Here is a 27546-nt window from a genome sequence, read left to right on the forward strand (position 1 = left end):
TTTATTCCTATTACAAGGAATGTAAACATCCCTTGTAATAGAAAAAAAGCATGACAGGACCTCTTAAATACGAGATCTGGAGGCAAAAAGACCTCACATCTCATATTTACATTAAAATGCAAGAAAAATAAAAAATGTTGTAATTTAAAAAAAATAAAATAAAAAATGTCCCTTTAAAGAGGAAGTAAACCCTGATGGGTTTACTTCCTCTTTGATTCCCTGCAAAGGTAAAGCATAATGGACTACTATGCATCGCATAGTAGCCCATTATGTGTCACTTACCTGACACAGGAGCCAGCGATGTCACCGCTGTCCCCTTGTGTATGGAGCCTCCATCTTCTTGGTGAGTCTCATTGCTCCGGCGCTGTCATTCGACGGAGCCACAATGATGTCACTCCCACGCATGCGCACAGGAGCTGCCACTCGTGGCATATCGGCGTTAACAGTGGCGCGCTCAGTGCGCCTGCACGCCGCTCTCATGCTCCGTAGACGGCGGTGCCTGTCTTTTGGCAAATATCTCCTAAACCGTATAGGTTTAGGAGATATTTCTTGGACCTACAGGTAAGTCTTAATCTAGGCTTACCTGTAGGTCAAAGTGGTTTGTAAGGGTTTACAACCACTTTAAGAGCTTTGGGTGGAAGTGACGTTTTGACGTCTCTTCCGCCCTGCAATGGTCTCCATGCCCAGCATTAAAAAAAGGATCCATTCGCCTCTGCGGGGGGGCCAGGGGCCCGTCTCCCACTGCCGATAAAAGTGATCTTGTGGCAAATCCGCCACATAGACCACTTTTATCTGAAAGTGGACTGCTGGCCGAAGACGAGGATACTGGGGTTATGGCAGCTAGCTTCTGCCATAACAACGATATTCCTCTTCAAACTTAGGATGTATATTGGCGTGCGGCAGTCCGTAAGTGGTTAAAGAAGTCCCCACCCCTCCTCCAATTAAAATCATATTGTTTATTATTTTATTGTTAGAAACAGTAAAAATATATAGGAAGGTTGAAAACCTAAGAGAAAAAGGAAAGGGTAAAAATATATATGAATAAGGGATACAAATACACAGTATATATAGTCAACATCATGTGTGCAGCAGGACCCATGAGTGTATTTGTTAGAAGGCTGAGATATGTTATATATTATAATGAGGTACACTTAGTACAAACAGAGAGGCAGCTATTAGTACAGTTGTTGTTTGTGCTCAACATACTTGAACAACACCAAAATGTATTGTATAACCCATCTTTATAAATAGTACAAACCAGTTTTCGTTATGAATGAACAAAGCAATAAAGATTTACATAACTTCTCTTGACCTAATTTTAGAAATGAATTTGACCAAGCTGACCATAATTTCTTGATTCCTCAAAGTGTAAATTAGTGGGTTACACATCGGAGTACCAACAGTGTACAGCAATGATAGAGTCTTATTTATGTTAGTTAAATGCTTCCCAGATGGAACTAAGTAGAGCGTTAGCAATGTCCCATAATATGTGCAAACCACAATGAGATGGGAGCTGCAGGTGGAGAAGGCCTTCCGTCTTCCGGTGGCTGAAGAGATCTTCAAAACGGTGACAGCAATATAAGCTATACGTCACTAGAATTAGAAGACACGGCACCGGAAGGATAGGCATGGATGCCACAAGCATTTCAAGTTCCACCACAGACGTATCTGAGCAAGACAGTCTAAGTAGAGGGGGCAGGTCACAAAAGAAATGGTCTATGATGTTTTGCTTGCAAAACTCTAAACTGCTGACCGAGATGACCGTCATCAGTGGGATGGTGAACCCTAAAAACCAAGGCCACAGAATGAGATGGGTTTGAAGTCTAATATCCATAACTGATTGATAACGGAGAGGGTTACATACTGCTAAATACCTGTCGTAGGACATAGACGAGAGGAGAAAACACTCAAAAATTGTTGGTAGACCAAAAAAGTATAGCTGACAGATGCATGAGTTGTAGGATATTAGGCTCCCATTGGCCAGAATGACATGCAGCATCTTTGGTCCAATATTTATAGTAAGGACCATGTCTGAGAGGGACAGCTGGACTAAAAACAAGTACATGGGGGTGTGAATGTGGTGGGAACTTGCTACTATGAATATAATGAGAAGGTTTCCCAATAAAGTCATGATGTGGATCAGGAGCAAAAAAATAAAAATTAAATTCCGAAGATCTCCTAGTGTGCTAAACCCAAGAAGGAAAAAATCTGATACCTCTGTACTATTCTTCATAGCCCTTTTCTTTTCTATATTTTTATTAATTTTCAAAAACTGTAGAACAAATTATACAATATTATTCTGCATATACATAATTGAGAAGACAATATGGGAATGTTACAACATATAAATATTGACAACTGTTGTCAGTCAATGAAACCTGATCAAATTCAGTATTAAAGGCTAAATTGCCAACCAAATGATGTTTGTGGGTGAGTTAACGTTAGCTTTTCTGAATGTAGATGATGATTTTGAGATTGTTCAGACAAAGCTGACGTTTGATACTCACTTTCAACTAGTACAACACTGTATAAGACAATAGAGATTAAAAAAGGAAGGACAAGAGATAGAGAGAAGAGTGGGTATGGATGGCATCCAAAAAGACATGCATGATCCCTCCCTGTGAATTATAGCTGTAGAGAAGAAAGAACATGAATATTACACAGCTCTTGTAACATGTTTTCTTCGAAGTGAATCTGTACAAAGCAGTATGCTAACTTTAAATGGCATACTTATAAATCAGTGAATCTCATTTTCAACACCTTGATGTCAGTGGTTGCTAAGGACACAGCGGGTCATAGCCATATTTGGGCAAAGATGTTTCCCCTTCCACTATCCTTGCCCTTTCCCTAATGATGGAGAAAACAAGTCAGGGAGCTATCGTTCGGTGAATGGCCATTGTTTGGTTATGTTTGTTCTTTTGAAAGGTGTTATTCGGTGTGATTTATGAGTATCTACATCGCTGGACAATGTGATTGATGAGGGATTTATATTGCAGGCCGGGGTTGTGGGGTAGAGGCCCTAGTCTTCATCAACATGGGAACAAGGTTCTTTGATAGTGGAGTCCCATCTAGAATAGGACCCCCATGTTAAAGGCATGTGGCCTAGTATGGTTCAAGATGGATATGGGGAGGGAGAACATTTATAGTTGGGGCACTCAGTTGGCAAGCAAGAGACCACACACAGTTTGGATGTTGCAATGTATCTTGTATATTGCAATGAAGGTAGCGGTAATTAATAAAATCAGTTTCCATTGGCATTGATAATAGCCAATGTAGCAGTTGGTATTTGTATAGTATCACCAGGCTTAGGCCCGTATTACCGGACGTCTTTGGCTTGGGGGGGTTGGCAGTCTGTAGTGTACTATAAGGGCACTAGAATGCTGCTGAAGGGAGCCCCACTATGGTGATCCAGATACGGGGATGTCTCTACTAATCAGGCGATGTCCCTGCGCTGACCCTACTCACCAAAAACCTCTCCCCATGATATTTGCTCTCCCTAACAAGTGGGGTATCTGTCCCTGTCCTACCACTCGCTCCAGGCATGCCTGAATGATGAGGGTACCATATTTTATATATCCCTGATGAAGTCACGTGATCAATGACGATACGCGTAGGATTTGCCTAGGAGGATACCGAAAGCGACGCCCGGGGTACGAACGAGGAGGCCGTTCGTTGTTTTAGCTGTAACGTTTTTACTATGATACTTAAATGTGAGTACCCAGGACTTGGTCCTTTTTATAATAAAGAATTTGTGTGACAATACTTCACTATTGGAGCCCCTTTTCTCTTTTTCGGGTTGATCTGTGATCCATTGCGGAGTACCTGGAGGGAATTACCTGGGGTGCCTGTACAAACTGAGGATATACACCTTAAACCTTTGGAGCATTTTTTGTACCTATACCAACTGAGGATATACACCCTAACTGAGGATATACACCTTAAATATTGGAGCATATTGCTGTCTAACTGACAGCAGTGAGGTAAGGTACCCACTGCACTCAGTGTGTTAGCACCCACTTTGAGGAATTGTAAGATCACCAGTGGAACTATCTCGGATTCATTTATAGAATTAACCCTTTGCACAGCACAGTGTGGATTCACTTCACTTTGTATGAACTGATATGGATTGCTATTTTTTACGATAATTAGAGATACTTTAAGGAGTTCCTTTGGACTTTGTTTTAGGTTTATATATTATATATATTTTTTTTTTTTTGATATTTTTTTTATACACACCCCCCAGTCTATTTATCTGCTACTTTTACACAAATTGTTTTATACGTTGGCACTTGAATGCACTTTTATGAATTGATATGCATTTTGGATCTCACAATTCTCTGGATTGATATTGCTAATATCTGCGTTTTTGCTGCTTATTTTCTCACTTGCACTTTATTTTGATTGCATAGATTATTTGAATCTTTTTATTGATTGTTTATGAATAACACTAGGATTATGTATATATTTTGAATATCCCACTTATCACTATGAATATTTTATGCACATAGGTTATAGTTTTAATTTAAATTAATTTTAATCGCATAGGTGCGTTTTCTAGATTTTTTATGCGATTATCTATTTACTGTTATTAGACTTAATTTACTTTGTGTGGAGCGCAACACCATTCTTTTTTCATTATTATCACTTGAGGGGAGGGTTTGCACCTCTGTCGGTGGTTGCTGCAACCATACCAGCTTTGTTTGCTTCACCATTGTAGCGCGAGGATAACCAATTATTGCCATTTTTACCATATTTTATAGTTATGCCCCGTACACACGGTTGGAAATTCCAATGGAAAAAGTCTGATCGGATTGTGTTGTCGGAAAATCCGATCATGTGAGAGCTCTATCGGACTTTTTCCGTTGGAATTTGAGAGCTGGATCTAAAATTTTCCGACAACAAAATCTGATCGGACTATTTCCAATCGTGTGTAGAGAATTCCGACGCACAAAGTGCCACGCATACTCAGAACAAATTTGGAGACGAAAGCTATTGGCTACTGGCCTCTACGTAGTCCTGTCATACGTGTTGTACATCACCTCATTCTGAATGATCAGATTTTCTGACAACTTTGTGTGACCGTGTGTATGCAAGACAAGTTTCGGACAAAATTTGTGTCCGACCGTGTGTATGGGGCATAAGAAAAGTCCCACATCAAGACTGTCAGCGGTCACCAGAATTTGCATCATGCAATCAGAGAGTTGTTACCTAAGACACCTAGGGAAACATTTCCCTTAACTTTCAGCTCCTTGGGTGTACTGTAGGTAGTATGTCCAAAGAGTGAAGGGTTAAGCACAAGCGGATGGCTGCAACATAAATTTACTGGAGCCGTCTATCTCAAACCTGCAAGATTTGTCTTAAACTCATGGTAGCTGTGAACCCAAACTTCATCCCTAGTGTAGACTTACATTCTTTGAGAAAGCACTAGTTAACTTTTGAATACAATCACGAGCTTCATTAAATCCTGGTTTGGGCTGCCCTTCTGGCTCAGCAGAGGTCATGTTGACTCTCTGCAGAAAGACCACTTCTTCCATACAGAGAGTAAGGATCCTTCTCTTAGCATGCTGGCAGTAGACAGCCTTTTCTACTCAGTCTGTGTCTGCTTTCTATAGAAAACAAATTATAATGCCACGTACACACGATCGGAAATTCGGCCAGCAAAAGACAGATGAGAGCTTTTGGTCGGAAAATGCGACCGTGTGCATGCTCCATTGGACTTTCAGAGCCAGCAAAAGATTGAGAGCAGGTTCTCAATTTTTCAGTCAGAAAAAGTTCTGATCGGAAATTCCGAACGTCTGTAGCAATTCCAATGTGCAAAATTCCTACGCATGGTTGGAAACAGTTCGATGCATGCTCGGAAACAATTCTACGCATGCTCGGAAACAATTCAATGCATGCTCAGAAGCATTGAACTTAATTTTCTCGGCTCGTCGTAGTGTTGTACGTCACTGTGTTCTTGATGGTCGAAAGTTCTGCAAACTTTTGTGTGACCGGGTGTATGCAAGCCAAGCTTTTTTCCGCCGGAAAATCCACTCATGTGTACATGGCATAAGACTTTTGCACAATGTTTCTATTGAAGCACTTGGAACATATCGAGACGATTTAAACTGAAAGTTTAGTTGGGCTTTAAACCTGGTGTCTTTTCACCAAAATTCCCAGCAATGTATTTTTTATAGAACTGTACAGATAAATATACTATTTGCCTTCTAAAATTCTTTCTGTTGCCATTATCTTTTGATCACACTTAAAAGGAGAAGTATAGCCAAAGCTCGTTTTGGCTATACTTTTCCTGTGGATCACAGGAATGCACTTGGTTCTGCACTCCTGTGACCCGGTATCAGCAGACAACAGGCTGAACCCCACTGTTGGCTGACATCACAGAGCCAGTCCAGGCTCAGGCATTATCCCAACAATGTAGACGTGGTACGCCCACATGCCTGGACCGGCACTCATCTCATCCTTTCAGCAAGCTGCTGAGAGCCTGAGCTGGCCGCTTCGCCCTCTCCACAGTGTAGCGCTTCAGTGAGAGCAGGGGGGGGGGGGGGGCAGAGCACAGAGCTGTCACAAAAAAAACATCAGCTCTCTGCTCACGGAGCTGTCAACCCCGCCCCTAGCTCCAGGGGGACCCAGCAGCCTCCCTATCATATTATCATATCCTCTACAAAATCCAGCTCCAATCTGCCCTAGGGCCCCACAACCATGCTCCAGTACTGGGCTTCTGCTTTGTCTTATAAAGTTCACACCCACATCCACTTTTGAGAAAAAAATATATATTTTTTGCTATAATAAATATCCCCCCTCAAAAAATGTTTAAAAAATACATTTCTTCCTCAGTTTAGGCCGATATATATTCTACATATTTTTGTTACAAAAAAAATCTCAATAAGCTTATACTGATTGGTTTGCATAAAAGTTATAGCGTCTACAAAATAGGGGTACAATTTATGGCATTTTTATTATTATTTTTTTTACTAGTAATGGTGGAGATCTGAGATTTTTAGTGGGACTGCGACATTTCAGCAGAGAGATCGGACACTTTTGACACTTTTTTGGAACCATTGACATTTATACAGCAATCAGTGCTATAAAAATCTACTGATTACTATGTAAATATCACTGGTAGGGAAGGGATTAACACTAGGGGGGAGATCAAGGGGTTAAATGTGTTCCCTCATGTGTGTTTCTAACTGTGGGGGATGGGGCTGACTGGAAGAGGAGACATATCGCTGTTCCTAACCACTAGGAACAGCAGCTCTGTCTCTCCTCCCTTGTCGGAACGGGGATGTATGTGTTTATACACACACATTCACGTTCTGGCTCTCCTGCCCACCATCGGGGGTGGCCAGTGGACATCGTGGCCGCCGACCACGCACATCGGGTCCCCCGCTGTGCAGCAGGCGCGCGCCTCCTATCGCCCTTAAAGGTGCCGAAGTACACCTACAGCAATATGCGGCATCATGCCGGCTGCTGCTCGGCAAGTGGTTTATTTTTAATTTTCCCTCTGCTAGTTTGAGGTCATGTCCCCTTGTTCTTGAGCTTGACTTCATATTGAAAAAAACTGCCCCCCCTGAACTATATTCCCCACCCTTGATGTATTTAAAGGTTTCAGTTCTGACACTCCTTTTGCTTCTTTCCTCCGGACTGTACATATTACGTCTCTGAAGTCTTTACTGATATGTATTATCCCTCAGACCTTTCAACATTTTTGCTACCCATCTCTATACTCGTTCTATCTTATCAATGTCTTTTTGTAAGTGAGGTCCCCGGAACAAGGAAACACAGTATTCTAAATGAGGTCTTAAGCTGGCCATACATGGATCGAAAATTTAACTAAAATTTAGCTGTGAACCATGCATGGGCATTCTGGTTGAACAGAAGTCGATCCACCAATCAACATCTGCACAACCTACCTGTCGATGTTTAGCTACTTGATCAGCGCTATAGACTGCAGTGCTGATTTGTGTAATCTGGCGGTGGGGAAATCTCTCTACTGTTAGCCCTTGTACACACGGTCGGAGATTCCAACGGAATGTGTCCTATCGGACCGTTTTGTCGGATATTCCCACTGTGTGTGGTCTGCATCGGACTGTTTCCGTCGGAATATCCGACGGACCAACTTTTCCAACTTGTGGGTAAAATTTTCCGACAAACTGCTCCGATCGGACATACTCCGATCATGTGTAGCCTACTCCGACGGACAAAGTGCCACGCATGCTCAGATCAAATTCCTAGACCAAAGCTATTGGGTACTAGCCTGAACGTAGTCCCGTCGTAACGAAATATCGTCATCACGTTATGTACAATCGGATTTTCCGACAACTTAGTCCGACCGTGTGCATGCAACATCACTTCCGGACCTCTTCCGGAATTAATCCGTCGGAATTACTCTGACGGATTTGGTTGTCGGAATCTCCGACCGTGTGTACAAGGGCTTAGAATACAATAGCTCAGCCAGGAGGATTCTCCCATCCATCATGAAGGTGTGGATGGGGAATCAAGTAATTTTTTTTATTTTCTTCAACCTGCTTGTCTCCTGGTGTTGTAAATTTTGGGTCCACTCACCAGTTCTGCAAGGAAGATTCTCATTGATTACAGAAAAAAAACAGTGATGTGCAATAGATGGAGAAGAGTCGGGGAAAAGTCACAGTGCTCTCTACTTACAGCACACAGATCCTTTTTTCTGGACCATCCATAGAACGTTGATGCCAATGTAAGAGGTCTTTTATAGAAAGATGTTTGTTACTCTAAAATATTAATTTGTCTCCTTGGAGGAAAACAAGGGAATGAGAATTCCCTACAGAAGTATGTGATATTTCACAATTTGTATCCTGGGAAAACAACCTGTTAGAATTTAAAATATGCTCTTATAAACTAAAGAAATAATGTTCAGTATAACGGAAATCCCAAAGCACCCACTGTTACATCCAGTTATCTCCACCTGTCCTGGATCCCCAAAATTCCCCAGAATGGTACTTCTTGGTAAGAGGAATAGGGACAAATCCCTACTTTGTGTTAGAGCAGCCAATCATCAGCCCTGGGTGTTGTCACATGGGGAGGGAGTAGGGGGTTTCTTTGCCCTGTGTAAATTTTACATTTCAAAAATAGGACTTTTGGTGAGAGCTATTCCAGTAGATAGCATGGTTGAAGAACGATTAGGCAATTTTTAGAGGCTGTAGTAGTAGTGTTGTAGCCCTGTTTTAATGTCTTTGTAACACTCATCTGTTCTATGCTCCAAAGACAAAAAGAACAAGAAGATGTTTTCTACAAGATTCAAGAGATCTCAGGTTATGCAGCAGCATATAATGGGCCAGCAGCAGGACAATTTTAATGAGCAAGGCTAGGCCCAAATTTACTAGAGAGAAATATCACCGGGTCTTTCCCTCTGTATGCGGTGGCTGCCGGTTTCTGGGTCCTGATGGTGCCTTAGCCTATCACACAGTGGGTGCTGTATTAAAGAGCTAGCATGCATGTTGCTTGGCATTCAAGCAACATGTCCATACAGTAGCAGCGGGACCGCTTGTGCTACTGAGCATCTCCTCTATGATCCCCAATACCTGCCCCAGTGTGTTCCAAGTGTCATTTGCCTCAAGTGCTCTGTTATGCTCTTGTGTGCCTCTAGTGATCCCCAGTATCTCCAGAGTCCCTTCAACCTGTGAACTGTTCCAGCCTGACCCCATGCACTCCAACCTGTATTCTGCTCTAGTGATCCAATGCGCACTCCAGCCTGTATCCTGCACCAGGAGCTCTGGACTTGGGTCCCCTAGCTATTGCTGAAACCTAGATGGCTTTCTTCTAAGCTGCAGCTATCAGCACAGAGGGCCTCAGGGCCTCAGGGAGGTGTTCTCCCATATGAACAAGGACTGTTCTGTGCTGTTCTAGGCCCCATCCTATTTAAACCCACCTTCGCCTCCTACCTACCCTCCCAGGGATTGAATGAGGATTTGTGAATACGCAAATGGGGTCTCTGCCACTCACTATATTATGGAACCTTCCATAAATCAGGGGAAAGTAGTTGAGCCTACCACCAGCACAACCCAGAACAGCCAAAATCAATTTAACACTGTTTCTCTGCTACATGGGAGCCAAAAACTAAATTTGTCTCAACTGTTAGCAACCTAACTAAGAGGGTCATCATGGCTAGCATTTTGCCAGTTTGGCTGCTGGAAACCAAACCTTTTATAGAGAGGTTGCTGGCTTATCTAAATTATACCTTAACCACTTTAGCCCCGGACAATTTGGCTGCCCAAAAACCAGAGCACTTTTTAACTGACAATTACGCGGTCATGGGACGTGGCTCCCAAACAAAATTGTCATTTTTTTTCCCACAAATAGAGCCTTCTTTTGGTGGTATTTGATCGCCTATGCGTTTTTTATTTTTTGCGCTATAAACATAAAAACAGCGACAATTTTGAAAAGAACGCAATATTTGTGCTTTTTGCTATAATAAATATCCTCAAAATATATAAAATAAACATATTTTTTTCCTTCAGTTTAGGCCGATATGTATTCTTCTACATATTGTTGGTAAAAAAAAATTGCAATAAGCGTATATTAATTGGTTTGCGCAAAAGTTATAGCATCTACAAAATAGGGTATAGTTTTATTGCTTTTTTTTATTATTAATTTTTTACTAGTAATGGTGGTTATCTGCTATTTTTATTGGGACTGCGACATTATGGCGGACACGTCAGACAATTTGGACACCTTTTTGGGACCATTGTCATTTTTACAGCGATCAGTGCTATAAAATTGCATTGATTACTGTAAAAATGTCACTGGCAGTGAAGAGGTTAACCACTAGGGGACAGTGAAGGGGTTAAGTGTGTCCCATTGTGTGTTCTAACTGAAGGGGAGATGGGACTGTGCAGGGGAGATAACAAATCGTCTGTTCATATTCTGTCTGAACAGACGATCTGTCTGTTCTCCCCTTTAGAGAACTGGAAATTGTGTGTTTACACACACAGATCCCGGTTTTCCGTGTGCCCCGAGCGATCACGGGAGCCGGGCGGTGATCGCGACCGCCGGATACACGCATCGGCTCCGTGGGAAAGCAGAGGGCCCGTGCGCGTGCCTCCGGCGGCGTGGGCGCACCCCCTTGTGGCCATCTATGGTACTGACGTACTATGATGGCGATTCACGCAGCGGAGCCATGTTTCTGCAGTACAACTGAGGTGGCTGGTCGGCATGCGGTTAAGCTACCTTATCAAATCTCAAAGACCAAAATGTTCACTATCAGTTGCTGGTTGCTATGTCAGTGGAAATATGCATTAGTTTAGGTTCAAAATCTTTGATTACGCAAGGTTCACCTTGAACCCATGTGTCTCAGTCATGGATCAAGCTCTGAAACCAGTAGCTGTAGAAGTAGAGAGGCTCCCATCCACTAGCTGGGTAAGTAAACGAGCAAGTCACCCTGGCGGATGATGCAGCTCACCCAAGGCGTGGGGTCTAAGCACTAAACATAGCAAATAACTAAGGGTAAAAAGGAACATTACCCGTACCAGCATCTTAGAACATAACATAATAGAAATGTATCAAGGATAGAGTTCTGGGGATTAGAAAAATACAAAAGACATTGGAGGGGTAGCCATTTAATTAGGACCATCAGTCACAGGGAAACCTGGTGGGTATATGAATTGGGATCATTATTGCCTAGAGGTTTAATTAAGGAATTTGATCTTAACAGTTTTTGGCCAATTTTTTCATTTACATATTTTTATATTTTTATTAACAAAAATGTTAATACATTTTTAATAATATTTTCACGCTTTTTTTAATATTTTCAATTTTTACAATAAATCTTTAAATTCTAATTTAATACAATTTCATTTAAATATTATTAATATTTATTCCTGATTTAAAATAAATAGGGGTCTGGATGTACTTAAAATTAATATAGTAATACACAGTTTTAATAACATATCTGTTACTCCATTTATTTATACTATTATATTATCTTGGAAGGTTCACAGACTGATACCAACTACAGATGAAGTTTTTCTGAATTTATATTAAAATAGGTACACCACTAGGGTGGCAATCTAGGAATAATAAGCTGAATGCATCACTTAAGAACATACACATAGATGTGAAAGTTGTACCAGGATATAGATAGTCACCACCCCAAGGATAATATGAGCACATATAAACTACAAGAAAATGACCGCTATTCCTGTGTTATTGTGAGCTAAAGGAAAATGGTGGCAATTAATGAATGACATATTAGTCATTAGTTCAAGTCTGTCTGGACCTATGGCGAAATAGGCTTACACATTAGGAGGGCAATCTAGAAACCATAAGCTGTATACATTATAAAGGAGTTCACAAATGAGTGTGGAAATCTTGCTAGGATAAAGACAGTCACTGCACTAGGATTAATATGAGCACAAATGAACTATAAGAAAATGGCCGCTATCCATGAGTGACCGCAGGCTACAAGAAAATGGTGGCAATCGCCACTATAAATAACATGGGAAATACGTCAGCCAGTCACAATTTCTCGAGGAAGGCACAAAACCATTAGGAGGAGCTTGATAGGCTGACATACAAGGAACAAGGACATTTTCTGGATTAGGGCTAGGAAGGGAACACCGCTGACCGGGGCTGCAGGATCCGGTTACAGATGATACCATCGCTCTAGCACATATGAGTGCACCAAGGCTTGTTTTATTTTATGAAATGTGAGTGCATTTATGTGGTGTGAAGTTTGGAATAAATACATTTTAAAAACAATATTACACTATTGCAAGCTTCTGTTGCTTTTACATGTGGCTTATGTGTGTGGAGGTCACTAGATACCATCAGGACGGAGCACTTTATATGGTGACCGGGCATCCGTACTAGAAGATAAGTGTATATATATATATATATATATATTTATGGTATGGAGCCCTCTGACCGATACGGTTAAGGATGACAAACAAGGTTAACATAAACTCGCTTACTTGAAATGGACCTGAAAGTGTGCCCTGGTCTAACGTACGGTATACCAAAATAAGGGGGCATACCCTAGATAGAAAGTGGGTGATAAATGAAATGAATATGAATGGGGAGAAAAGAGTACTCTCATGAGGAGTATGATGCTTGAGAAATGCCCTGAAAAGGGGGATGGGTGGGTGGGTATCGCGCACCGGAACCGACGAGGAGGACAGGCGAATGGGCTGGTTATATATTCCACCGGGCTCCTCCCATAATTTCAGGCCAGCATACTGGCCTTTCTATTTATGGTATGGAGCCCTCTGACCGATACGGTTAAGGATGACAAACAAGGTTAACATAAACTCGCTTACTTGAAATGGACCTGAAAGTGTGCCCTGGTCTAACGTACGGTATACCAAAATAAGGGGGCAAAATCATTCAGGTAGGGGTTGTATTTTATTGATCCAAGTTTGTTACTGGGTGCGCTCGACAAAGGCCTGGGTCATCTCCGCTTGCGGATTGGGTATGTAGCGGGCGAAACAGGTGGACCTCCATCTGCCCCACTTCTTGATAATGTGAGTAGGACAGAGGTGAAGGACACCCGGGAGTATCCTGACACGTTGCACCGGGCAGCGTTCAGGGGTTTAGTGAGAAATGGCAGAAGAGGACTAACTCCTGGTTGATCAGCCAAAAGGGGCCGACAGGCGCGTGAAAATGGCGACCGGGTACCGACGGTTGTTGGACTTATAGCGGTGTATGTCCGAACCCGAGCCAAGCTGCTGCGTCTTGGAGACTGCTAAGTGTAAGGCGAAATGGTCTTTGTATCGGACCAGGTGGTGCTGGTACAGCATGCGTGCCGTGAGGCTACAACAAGTAAACTTGCTTGGCCGTAAGAAGCCGGGGAAGGCGAGGTGTATGGCTGCTTGTAAATGACACCAACGTGGAGACCGAAAAGGTGAAGTAGCCAGGAAGTCTGACGTATTTCTAAACGTCTCCTGTGATAGGCGGTCGTTTTGGTGCCGGTCATCGGCTGGCGCTTCCTGGATACCGCGCGTAACAGCCCGAACGGCGTGGTAAAATAGGAAGGGTACGGTAGGGTCCTGGAGGGACGTAAGATGTTGTACACCGGTCATGTATAGCCGGATCGTATTAAAGGATGACGCCAACTGCGAGTGACAGTAGGAAATGAAGGCTGTGACTTGCTTGACACGGGACGTCTCTGTACTGTGACACGTGACGAAGTTGGTTAAAGGCCCTCCAGGCTGATTGATAGGCCTTGAGGGTATTGCGGGAAAGGGAGTGATCAAACGAGTTGGGTAGCCGCTAGGAGGTGAGGGGCTAACCCAGGGTCAGTTGAGACCAGTCCGGGATAGCTGCTGATGTTGGTCCGGCTCCGGGTACCTGAATGAAAACGCGACAAGGTTAAAGCGGGAGAGGGCGTCCGCTGCCTGATTGAACTTACCGGGGATAAAGGAAGAATGGATGTTGAACTGAAACAACAACAAGAGCTGGACCAGTTGACGTAGGAAGTACATACCACCAGAGAGGCGCCTTGGCGCAGCCAGGAATTGCCAGTAACTGGGGAGGCCAGGGAGCTGCGAGCCAGAGGTGGCCAAAAAATCAGCGGCAAGCCCGTGGAGGCCGCTGCGTCAGTCATCACCTGGGGAGAAAGGGAAGACGCGAAGGGAATGAACAGAGAGACGTCACTCCCAGACGATAGGAATTCCTCCCGCATAGCAAGGACTGCTATTGCCGCGGGGACCCGGCTGAGGACTTGCTCCGGATCCTGTGAGAGAGACAGTAAGACCAATCGGCGTGACACAGAGGCGCGACCCCTGAGGGATGACGTGCATAGGGACGCTCGACATACCGTGAAGGGACTGTAGGTGTCTCTTGGATGACTAAACTGGGGAATCTGCGAGGGTATTATGTGTCCGTAAAGATGGCAGTTGTAATGGGCGAGCATTGGCCGAAGATTATGGGCTGATGCCTCTGGACGCATCGTAGTGGGGATCTTGCTGTGTGGGCTGTAACAACAGATGGTTCTCCGAGCATGTAAGAATAAGAAATGTTGAACGCTGGCTAGAAATAGCCTGGGCGTGCTACGGAAGAAGCCAGTCGCGTGTGACAACATGATCCTGGTGCGGACGGAGGTTGAACTCAACTGTCCCAAGGAAGAGACAGCCGGACAGGCGACAGTGAGTGGCTTGTAAGAAAGGCCACAGGAGACGAGTGGCCAATTAAGTGCTGCTGAAAATGAGGTGTAGCCAGTTAGCGTACCACTGAGAACGTGCTTGCAACAAACGATTGCAAGAAGTTATGCTAAGTCGCGAGCCTTGGCATGAGTAAAGGTTGTGTTTGTACGTGTGCTTGCGACAATTGCCCGGGAGTTTGTCGGAGGAGATGTGTACGTGGTGACTGCGAGCAATTCGCGTTCCGCATGTGCACTGCGAAGAGTGCGGGAGTTATGCTTGCATGTATGTTAGGACGCGTGCTTGCGACGGTTGCAAGATGTTACTCAGTATGCGTGCTTACCATGATTGCAAGATGTTATGCTAGGACGCGTACTTGCGACGGTTGCAAGATGTTACCCAGGATGCGTGCTTGCCATGATTTGCAAGATGTTATGCTAGGACGCGTGCCTGCAGCGATTGCAAGGATTTACAGTAGGCTTCGTGGGCAGCCAGGCCGGAAAAGACAGAAGTCCATCCGGTCCAACCACAATTGAAATAATAAGGTATCACACCACCCGACACCCCAATTCTACGCCCGCAGCTGATCCAGAGGAAGGCAAAAAACCCCAACAGAGCATGGCCAATTTGCTACAGTAGGGGAAAAAATTCCTTCCTGACCCCTCGAGAGGCAATCGGATTTTCCCTGGATCAACTATGCCTATAAGTATAAGTACCCTGTAATACAACGGACATTTAGGAAGGTATCCAGGCTTCCCCCAAAGCAACCTATTGAGCAGGCAGAAGTGCCTGCCAGCAATGATTGCCATAAGTTGAGCCCGGACATCAGCTTGCAATGATCGCAAGAGGCTTATGCTTGAATGCGTGCTTGTCATGACTGCAAGAGGTCTACGCTCGAATGCGTGCTTGCAACGATCGCTAGAGGTGTATGCTCGAATGCGTGCTTGCGACGATTGGAAAAGGTCTATGCTCGAATGCGTGCTTGCAACGATTGCAAGAGGTTTATGCTCGAAAGCGTGCTTGCAACGATAGCAAGAGGTTTGTGCTCGAATGCGTGCTTGCAACGACCGCAAGAGGTTTATGCTCGAATGCGTGCTTGCAACGACTGCAAGAGCTCTATGCACGAACGCGTGCTTGTAATGAGTGCAAGAGGTCTAGGCTCGAATGCGTGCTTGCGACGACTGCAAGAGGTCTATGCTCGAATGCGTGCTTGTAACGAGTGCAAGAGGTCTAGGCTCGAATGCGTGCTTGCGACGACTGCCAGAGGTCTCTGCTCGTATGCGTGCTGGTACAATGATTGCGATTAGTCTATCTCTGGATGCGTGCTTGCAACGACTGCAAGAAGTCTGCGCTTGGATGTGTATTTACGACGATTGCAGGAAGTCTGCGCTTGAATGTGGAGAAAAACAACGCAACACGCCTAAACGAAGCTGTTTTCCTTTTGAGGCAACTTTATAATGAAATGAGGCCGAGGAGCAAGGCCCCCCTGGTAGGCATCCAGACCGCATGTGATAGTGAGATGAGAGAAGCTGCCATGACAGAGATCCGGATCGCCATGCCACAACTTTGCGACTGAGCACGAAACGGATTCTGGAGCATGTACTGAAATGAGGCCGTTCCTGGGGCACGCCGAGACGAATTTGGTACACCGAAGTGACTATTCGTACCGGAACGTGATAAGGTGAAATGAAATGAAAACCCATGACAAAGACAAGAATCAGAGGACGAGGCCCTTGAACCAAACGGATGAATCCTGTCCTTGGAGCATGTACTGAAATGAGGCCATTCCTGGGGCACGCCGGGATGAATTTGGTACACAGATGTGACTATTCGTACCGGAACGTGATAGGTGAAATGAAATGAAACCCATGACAAAGACAAGAATCGGAGGACGAGCCCTTGAACCAAACAGATGAGTCCTGTCCTTGGAGCATGTACTGAAATGAGGCGTAACAGCTGGGCGCACCGGAACGAATCGGTGCATAAATAAATGCGACAGGATTCGAATCGGAGCGTAATAAGTGACCGAAATGATATGCCATGACAGAGATAAGATTCAACGACTGGACTGATGGTTACAACAAAGAATCCGACTCTGGAGCATGTACTGAAATGAGGCGTAGCAGCTGGGCACACCAGAACAAATCGGTGCATAAAAGAATGCGACAGGATTCGAATTGGAGCGTAATAAGTGACAGAAATGATATCCCATGACAGAGACAAGATTCAACGCCTGGACTGATGGTAACAATAAAGAATCCGTCTCTGGAGCATGTACTGAAATGAGGCGTAGCAGCTGGGCACACCAGAACGAATCGGTGCATAAAGAATGCGACAGGATTCGAACTGGAGTGTAATAAGTGACAGAAATGATATCCCATGACAGAGACAGGATTCAACGACTGGACTGTAGGTTACAAAGAATCCGTCTCTGGAGCATGTACCGAAATGAGGCGTAGCAGCTGGGCACACCAAGACGAATTGGTGCATAAGAGAATGCGACAGGATTCGATTTGGAGCGTAATAAGTGACAGAAATGATATGCCATGACAAAGACAAAAATCAGGGATCGTGCGTGAACCTGCGAGTGATTCAGTCTCTGGAGCATGTACAGAAATGAGGCCAAACCCTGGGGGCACTCCAAAGCGAATCGGTGCACCAGAGGTGCAACAGGATTCGCGCCGGAGCGCGACTAGTGACAGAAATGATTCGAAATGGAAGAAATGACTGGGAGTGAAATGAATTGGAATGAGATCGAATGAAATACATAACATAACTGCATGAATGAAGGGATATTCGAATTGAAGCAGGGCAAGCGAAACGTGCGGACTGCTTGCCTTGTCGTAACAAGCAGTTGGCTGTGAGTCGAACGATTCGACCGATACTAATAGAAATGCTCGGGCAGTCGAACGGTTTCGAATGCCGTACCTGCGAATGAATCGCCTGACGTGGCGTAATCGAACGTGTCAAAAAAGTGATAACGACTGCATCGAAAGTAGAAAATAGCGACATGCGTACGAGGGCCACAGAAAACATTCGATTTGAAAGCAGCGAGCGGCTCGTGAGTACAGGGAATGTTGACGGTACATCGAATACATGAATTGAAAAAGGGGGTGCCGAAGCCCTACCTGCGACAGCCAGCCCGACGTGCAACGACAAATTCGACGGGTACGGCGACACTCCGACGGCGAAACCGACGGACGCTGCTGAACGGGAAGACGAGCTGTCAAGACGGGGACGAAAAATGCGGGAACTGACGAACGGGCTCACTGCGTCTGGTCTGAATGGCCGGCGCTTGATACCTGACGTATCGGGTATCGCGCACCGGAACCGACGAGGAGGACAGGCGAATGGGCTGGTTATATATTCCACCGGGCTCCTCCCATAATTTCAGGCCAGCATACTGGCCTTTCTATATATATATATATATATATATATATATATATATATATATATATATATATATATATATATATCACAGATGCTTTTCATAAGCCCTTAGGGTGAGGGTACATCTGGTGGAGGGTAGCACTAGGATTTTTGTGCACACTGCATGAAGACACCAGCATTATATTCATCCAAACACCTATGATGGACTGTCACGTTATTTATTGGATCAACTAAGAACCATGTGTGGAACACACAGCACTTGCACTTTATATTTTGGACATTATAAATTTTGGACGCTATCTGCATGTTTCAGATCATTTTGGTGGTTACTTTTCTAATTACAGTATTTGTATATAAGGATATCACACTATGGGGGTTATTTACTAAAGGCAAATCCACTTTGCACTACAAGTGCAAAGTGCACTTGAAAAAGCACTGAAAGTACACTTGTCGTGCAGTCGCTATAGATCTGAGGGGGAAATGTAAGGAAAATAAAAAACAGCATTTTAGCTTGCACATTTGAACATGATTGGATAATAAAATCAGCAGAGCCTCCCCTCTTTTGACCTACAGGTAAGCCTAGATTAAGGCTTACTTGTAGGTCCAAGAAATATCTCCCAAACCTATACGGTTTAGGAGATATTTGCCTGAAGACGGGCACCGCTATCTACGGCGCATGCGCCATAGACAGCGGTGCGCAGGCGCACTGAGCGGGGCATCGTCGATGGAGTCTCGGCTCCCGTGCGCATGCGCGGGAGTGACGTCATCGTTGCTCCGGCGAATCACAGCGCCGGAGCAGCGAGACCCACGGAGACCTACCAAGAAGATGGACGCTCGGAACTACAGGGGACAGCGGTGACTTCGCTGACTCCTGTGTCAGGTAAGTGACACATAATGGACTACTATGCGATGCATAGTAGTCCATTATGCTTTGCCTTTACAGGTAATGAAAGAGGAAGTAAACTCATCAGGGTTTACTTCCTCTTTAAGTGCCGCACTAATTGTTTTCTCTCTAAACACTAAACAGTCTTCACCAGAGCTCCTGGTGCAGATAGGTTTTGCTGCAAGCTACTACCAGGTTGCAGTTCTCAGCATTGCCCCAGCTGGAAGGTCTAGTCACAGATGAAGCAGGTAGGGATCAAGTGGAGGCATAGTCAGTACCAAAGTCAAAGGTCAGTAACATGTGGATGCAGGTTGGGATCAAGCAAAAGCATTGTTGGGAAACAAGCCAAACAAGCCAAAGGTCAGTAGCAAAGATACAGACAGCTGCAAGTATGCAAGGATGAAGATTTTGGCTGGAGAGAGCACAGCAATCTGTCAAGCAGGAAGCGCAGAGACATGGCTTAAATCAAGAAGTTCATGGAAGGAGCAAAGAATTCAAGGTTCAAGAGGAACAAGATAGAAGGCAAGATTATCTAAGGGATCAGATAGGGCACTGTCCAGTATCTCAGGAAGCCCAATGAGAAGAGCTACAGCCCCAGATCAAGATTCTGACACAATGTTTGACCTAAACCCAAATCTCATCCCTAATTAAAAAATGATTCAGCTGTATTACAAAAAAACTTAGCATTGTCCCAGGTTTAGACATAGAGACCCTTGCACATGAGTTTTTAAGTACCAATAAAATTCATCGGACATTGAGTGAAATCCGGGTTTCGGAAGGGCATTGTCATAGTAGTGATGTGGGATCCAAACTCCACTAAGGTCCTCAGAAAAGGGCCAGAATCCATAAAGGGTCACCCTCTCACAAATTTCAGTCGCCACGCTCACCATCATAATGCCTGAAGAAAGTCGTCGAAATTTGAGTCCCATACTTCTCCAGTGAGCAGCCAGTTTCCGAAGGTAGTCCGGGTTGAAGAAGACAACTTTGCTCCTCATATCAAAGTCATTGATGGTGTAGAGCGCACGAAAGGAGACATCTGTGTTCATCAAAAATGAGAAAGCTGGTAAGAGGATCAAAGAGGAGCCATACTCTTTCACCATGGTGATAAATGGTTTCCTCTCATCCCTGAGACTGCTGAACCTAATGAAGGAGAAATAAACAATTGTAATTAAAAGGAATATTAATCTTCACTCACTCCTTTGATAAGTGTATATATTTTATTTAGATACTCTTCATGTAGAAAGAAAATGTGTACAGTGAATTGTGCTTTAGGCCCCTTTCACACTTTTGCAACCTGAAAGTTGTGCGACTTTTATGCAATTTGACGCTACTTGGGGCAATGCCTGTGTCATCTTGAGGTCTATGGACCTCAAGTCATATCAAAGTTGGACCAGAGTGGTGCAGGGACTTGAAGTCTCAAAGGTACCCATGGGAAATCATGGGGTGCGACTTGTCATGCAACTTTGCATTTCCAGGAAAAGTCGCACAAGTGTAAAAGGTACCTTAAAGCTGTATTAAACCCAAAATAAAAAATGTTATTTACTTTTATGGGTAGCTTCCCGGTCGTTTCCCCCGCTACCGGAGCAGTCGGTAAAAGGGAAACGATCCAATCCCCTGGAGCGATGGGCAGGAAGTCACGTGAGGCAAAGATGGATCCCACTCTGCTCTATGCCCTTGGAGGACTGGAGCGACATCTGACATCACTTCCGCCTAATGGCCTTAAATTTAATTTATTTTTAATTTACTTATTATTTAATAAAAAATAAATAAACAATTCCGCTTTTAATTGTAAATGTGAGATTTGAAGTCTCGTAATAAAGAGGACCTGTCATGCTTATTTATATTATAAGGGACCCTTTTGCCAAGGTCCATACATAGTACGGACCTAACGGTGAGGGGTGTTTGGACGGCGCCGCTGCTGCCTGATTGCTCTCACACACCCCCAGTACCAACGCCCCCCCCCCCCGCATGTGTGCGTGCTCATGCCATGCTTACCGGGCTCCGCTTGCCCATAGGCAGGCCCGGGACAGTCATGGCGGATGCCAACGGGTGGAGGGGGAAGGAGAAGAGTGGATACGCGTCCGCTCTCCTCCCCTTCTTGCAGTGACCTGGAAAGCGATGTCTCCGACGTCACTTCTGGGTCACATTCTCGGTGTCCCTGCTACACATTGCAAAACATTCAGTGAAATACAGGGGAGACATTGGAGTCTTTTAGACCCTGCATATCTCAATAAAGAGAACCTGTCACCAAAAAATCATCACATAGATAGATAGATTGTTTGTCCCCTATGTGATGAAAAAAAAGTTAAGTAAAAATAAAAACTTTTTTATTTTCAAAAAAATAAAGTTAGACCCGAGCACATAAAATCTCCCCCCCCAAAAAATTTTTTTGAGGCCCCCCACCCCACATATACACACGCACAAATGTAAACGCACGCGTCGGGGAGCCTACGTGTGAAAACGTTGATTGTGACACACATGTTACATATTGCCACGTACGCTGGAGTGAGAGCAATAATTCTAGCACCAGACCTCCTCCAATGAAGAAATATTACGCCAGCAGGATTGAGACTTTTCTATTTCCAAAAACTGCATTGAAATTAAATCTGAAATAGTTGTGTTTGCTTGTGATGACATTGATATTATTCCATATTAAAGACAGATAAATATTGCCTGAATCCAGATTTATTATGCTTATATCAGTATTAGAAGACATCTACTGTCAATCAGCCATGTTGGATATGGATTCTGGATAATATCTATATCCAACATGGTTGATTGACAGTAGATGTGGTCCTCACATCCTTCAAGTTCCCCTCTTCGTTGGGCACCAAGCAAGGGTCACAAAAATACTCCAAACAGTCCTCTATGATGACATATGATGTCTATAATTAGAGGAACTTGGATGTGAGATGTCCAAAAAAAGTCAGTGACAAATTTCAATCATGTGTGATGATAATTCTCAACCACATGTAAGATATAGTGACACCAGGGCCGTCTTTAATATTGACTGGACCCTGGGCAAAACTTTTCTTGGTGCCCCCCCCCCCCCCCCCCCCCATGCAGTTTTGCTCTCCACCTGCTCTGAGACATACAATAAATAGCAGCTAGACTCAAAATTAGTTTACTGAATCAGATCAGGCAGCTATTGCTATTGGTTGCCAGAGGTTACAGTGTATGATTACCGCTCACTGACTGGTTGCTAGAGGTTACAGCACATATTATAGCTCACCAGTTAGTTGCTAGAGATTACAGAACATGATCTCTGCTTGTTGATTAGTTGCTAGAGATTGCTGTGGATATGACCTCAGGGGGCATGATATACATATGAATGCCGCTGGCCACCGCTATTTACATATGAATGCCGGTAATTTACATGTAAACACAGGGTCTGCAGGTGAGTCATCTGTAAACAACAATAGGGCAGAGCTGGGCAGCATTATTAGCAGCACTTCACACTGAGATATTGGGACACAGCACATGACTAAAACCTCTAGGGGCAAGGGAATTTAAACCAGGATAGTTGGCAAGTATGAGGCCGCTGCTTTGGGCCCCACAACAATGACAGGGCCCAGGGCAGCTGCCCCTTTTGCCCTGCCTTAAAAACGGCCCTGAGTGACACTCTTTAACTTCAAATATGTATGATATAATAACAGTTGATAGTAGATCCACCACCAAAGACACCAGAAGCTGCTTACCAGAGGGTTGAATTTAAATAGGTGTACACCTAGTGAGTCAATCAAGCTTTGTGGTATAATATACCAAGGGGATCAGATGTTCTATCCAGATATGACCTCCAGGTGGACCTCCGAACAGGTGTAAGGTATAGATGGACTCAGTAGATATAGGCAGTCAGCCCCACCATTAAAAGAAAGTGGAAGGCATATAGCGTAACTCCGTATGGAAATTTTAATACATGAAAAGCAAAGGAAATACACTCACGTGTTTAGCAGTAAAATCAAGCGCTTATATAAAAGAAGACAGTGGTCTCAGCATATCCTTGCAATGCATTTCGACTTAGAAGTCATCATCTGGGGTATGTTACATCATACATATTTGAAGTTAAAGACTGTCACTATATCATATCCACATGTGGTTGAAGACCATCATCACACATGATTGAAGTTTGTCACTGACTTTTTTTGGACATCTCACGTCCAAGTTCCTCTATTTATAGACATCATATGTCCTAATAGAGGACTGCTTGAAGTATTTTTTAGCACATTATTTATTATTCACTTTTTTTGTACTTATATTATTCGTTATGGTTTATATGCTCACATAAGCGCTGCACATTTCACCCAATCTGGCAGGGGGCCTGGCGGACAATGGGCGAGCGATGAAGCGATCCTGTGGAGAAGCGGTGATCAAGCAAGCGCCGGGGGTGTGTGGTTGGTTGGTTGGCCCCAAGAAAATTGAGCACCAGGCGCCACTGGTAACTTGAGTCTTGTTCACAACCCAGTAGATAACAAACATGAACATACTCTAGTATGTTTGTAGCACCCTGGAGTTTAGTCAGGGAGTTCCTCACAAATTTATTTGCCAAGAGTAGTTATCTTGGTCGGTTGATAGAGATCTATTGATTTCTCTATAAGTTTGACCTTGTTTCACTTTTCTCTTCTACCGCTGGGGGGCCGGGTACTTGGTGGTACTAGATATGAGAAGGGCAACCCAAGGTCAGGTTATGGGTATATGACACATCTCAGCCAATGGGCAGGGGTTTTCTTGAATCCCTTGGCCTGCTGGGAGGACCTATATATTTGGGTGAGGTCAGGTGATCTATGTTCTGTGCCACATGGACGGCTGTCTGGGTGAAGTAGAAAAGATGTAGCTGGATAGCCGCACTCCGAATTATTCAACTTTATTTCAAAAATGTAATTAAAATCATAGCATCTAGGCTGGTAAACAGACTAACTACACAGCCGCTGACATGTTTCACACCGAACACGGTGCTTAGTCATGGCTTGGCTATGACTAAGCGCCGTGTTCGGTGTGAAACATGTCAGCGGCTGTGCAGTTAGTCTGTTTACCAGCCTAGATGCTATGATTTTAATTACATTTTTGAAATAAAGTTGAATAATTCGGAGTGCGGCTATCCAGCTACATCTTTTCTACTTCAGTTCCTGTTGCAAACAGAGCCAGCACCCTGTGGGACTGTGGAGACAGCTGTTTTGGGAGAAGTCATTACCTTAGAGCGGTAATTCTTTGTATTTATGACGGCTGTCTGGGTGGACGTGTGTTGTATGCCCCAGGCTGCTAGGCTGGAGATTGGGCCTATCCAGGGGGCATCCGGCTGCTAAACTGTGTGAGGGCCTATCCAGAAGTGAAAGAGCAGCTCAGGGTTGGGATTGCGGCTTGCAGTCCAACCAGAAGTAACGGCTCTGCCGGCTGGAGAACCTGTCAGTGGTCGGAGGTGGAAGGCAAGCTGTCGCCACAAAGGGACTACCCACCTTTACCAGGGACCGCAGTGAGTAACTGAAGCAAGTACCGGAACCATATTCTCACCGAAAGGTGATCAAGTCAGGGACCCAACCAGTGGAGGAGACGCTTGCAGAGCAGCCTTGTGTGTCAAGCCAGGGACCAAGCTGGTTAGCAGGGGTGAAGCTTGAGAAGTATCTGGAGTGCCAAGCTAGACCCAGCAGAGAAGTGTGGGCGATTCTTGAGGGGATGCCACTGCAAACCCTGGAGGAGCTCAAGGGATTCATAGTCAGTGAATCAGAGGGTCTAGTGAGAGATCAGGAGCTCAGTATTGAAGAGCTACAAGGAGCAGTTGTAGTGGAGCTGAAAGTAATGTTACATTTAAGTTAGGAACTGTTAATGGAATGTTACCATAGAAGACAGCATTCCTGCAAGTGCAGAAGTGGCTTCTTGCTGGGGCTTTTCCCTGCACGGCTATCCTCAAATTTAAGTCTCAGAGTCTGCAGATTGAGTTTGCAACTATCTAAGGGTGTCCTGGCCCTAACTCTCTTTCCCCCAAAATAAATAAAAAGGACTGTCAAAAGAAAAAAAACCTCTTTTACATCCAAGAAGTGTCTGGCACCCAAATGACTTTCACCATCTTTGCACCCACTATGCCTCACAACCCACCACATATTGAAGGATGCCAGCTATCTTTTGCCTTGGAGGTCCTCATTAGACCAAAAGAGGTAAAAGACCTTGCTAAATGTTCATACTCTAGGAAACTCTCTTGATGTAATAAGCATTGCCATGGAATGCCCTCTCCACCTGTCCAGTGTATCACTGCTACCTCTCTGCACCTAGCGCAGACTCCATGCCTGCACTTCACTCTTAACTCTTTCTCTTCCGTACCTGTGTACATGTTGAGGGCCTCAGTGGGGCAGATCTGCTCCTGTTGCTATGGGAGACGGATCGCTGCCAAAGGAGTGTCAACAACACTTCACCTGCCACATATACACACTTATGAGAGGCTGCCAGAGAAATCTTTGTTACCCTTGGACAAACAAACAAACCCAGCACAAACAAGGTCCATAAAGGCATGGATGAGCGAGTGAGTTTAAGGTGGAGGAACTTAACTGGCCTACACGGAGTCCTGACCCCAACCAGATGGAACAACTTTGGGAGGAATTAGAGTGGAGACTGCGAGCCAGGCCTTCTCGTCCACATCAGTGCCTGACCTCACAAATGTGCTTCTGGAAGAATGGTTAATCATTCCCATAGACACACTCCTAAACCTTGCGGATGGCCTTCCCAGAAGAGTTGAAGCTTTTATAACTGCAATGGGTGGGCCAACTCAATATTGTACCCTACGGACTAAGACTGGGATGCCATTAAAGTTAATGTGTGTATAAAGGCAGGCATCCCAATACTTCTGGTAATATAGTGTATATATTACACATACACATTAGTCCCTGACTTAACTCACATTCATGCATACAGTACATTAGGGTCAATTTAGACAGGATCCAATTAACCTACCAGCATGCTTAAAGTGGTTGTAAACCCTTACAACACACTTTGACCTACAGGTAAGCCTAGATTAAGGCTTACCTGTAGGTCCAAGAAATATCTCCTAAACCTACACGGTTTAGGAGATATTTGACGAAAGACAGGCACCGCTGTCTACGGCGCATGCGCCGTAGACAGCGATGTGCAGGTGTACTGAGCATGCCGCGATCAACGGCGATATGCCGCGAGTGGCGGCTCCCGTGCGCATGTGCGGGAGTGACGTCATCACGGCTTCGCCGAATGACAGCGGCGGAGCAGCGAGACCCACCGAGAAGATGGATGCGCCGGACTACATGGGACAGCAGTGACTTTGCTGGCTCCTGTGTCAGGTAAGTGACACATAATGGACTACTATGCGATGCATAGTAGTCCATTATGCTTTACCTTTGCAGGGAATGAAAGAGGAAGTAAACTCATCAGGGTTTACTTCCTCTTTAACGTCAGACTTCCTGTGGTGCACACAGGAGGGGAGGTTCGGGAGGAATAGGAGTAGGCTCTCTCCTTTCTCATCTGTGCAAAGGAGGAGGGAGAGGGAACTGTCAGTGCAGACGCTGGGCTGTATGAAAGAAACGCTCTCAGCTCAGAGCCCTACTGAGGAGGCACTGATAGGCAGCAACCTTTGTGACCCTGGGAGTTCTATTTTCCATATATGAACTAACCCCCTATCCCTTTATATAATCCTTTAACCTGACAACATTCCTAGACTCCCCTAATTCCTTTTTATTATCCTTGACCACAAATAATGACCTAGGACTTAGTCTTATTATTAAATCCTAAATAATAATAATAATAATAATAATAAATCTCCCACCTCCCCATGTACAACCTTTAATAATTTATCAATTGCTTTGGCAATGCTGAAATTAATGTGGGCCAATGATAACTAAAAGCTGTGATTTACAAATATTGTACACATGTTTCAATTTATGATATGCTAAACTGAGAAAGTATTTTGGAATTTGTAAAATCACCAATAGGGATGAGCCGAACACCCCCTGGTTCGGTTCGCACCAGAACATTCGAAAGGACCCCAAATTCGAACGAACGTTAGAACCCCATTGAAGTCTATGGGACTCGAACGTTCGAAATGAAAAGTGCTAATTTTAACGGCTAATATGCAAGATACTGTCCTAAAAAGGGTTTGGGGACCTGAGTCCTGCCCCAGGGGACATGGGTCAATGCCTAAAATGTTTTTAAAAA

General features: G+C 44.4%; 1 protein-coding gene and 1 pseudogene across 2 annotated transcripts in view; both read right to left on the reverse strand.

The window, feature by feature from the left end:
- Positions 1-975: 975 nt before the first annotated feature.
- LOC143961522 (olfactory receptor 10A2-like) lies at positions 976-11771 on the reverse strand (annotated as a pseudogene).
- A 6782-nt stretch (positions 11772-18553) lies between these two features.
- Positions 18554-27546, reverse strand: part of LOC143961523 (alpha-2,8-sialyltransferase 8E-like) — a 44854-nt gene continuing 35861 nt past the window's right edge. For both annotated transcript variants that reach the window (XM_077470818.1, XM_077470817.1), the window contains one exon: positions 18554-20520. In XM_077470818.1, coding sequence (XP_077326944.1) covers positions 20061-20520 — 460 coding nt within the window. In that variant the 3' untranslated portion in view covers positions 18554-20060. The remainder of the gene's footprint in view (positions 20521-27546) is intronic.

Source organism: Lithobates pipiens, unplaced genomic scaffold, assembly GCF_037356315.1.
Source record: "Lithobates pipiens isolate NorthernLeopardFrog02 unplaced genomic scaffold, aLitPip1_a1.2 Scaffold_8, whole genome shotgun sequence".
NCBI lineage: Eukaryota > Metazoa > Chordata > Amphibia > Anura > Ranidae > Lithobates > Lithobates pipiens.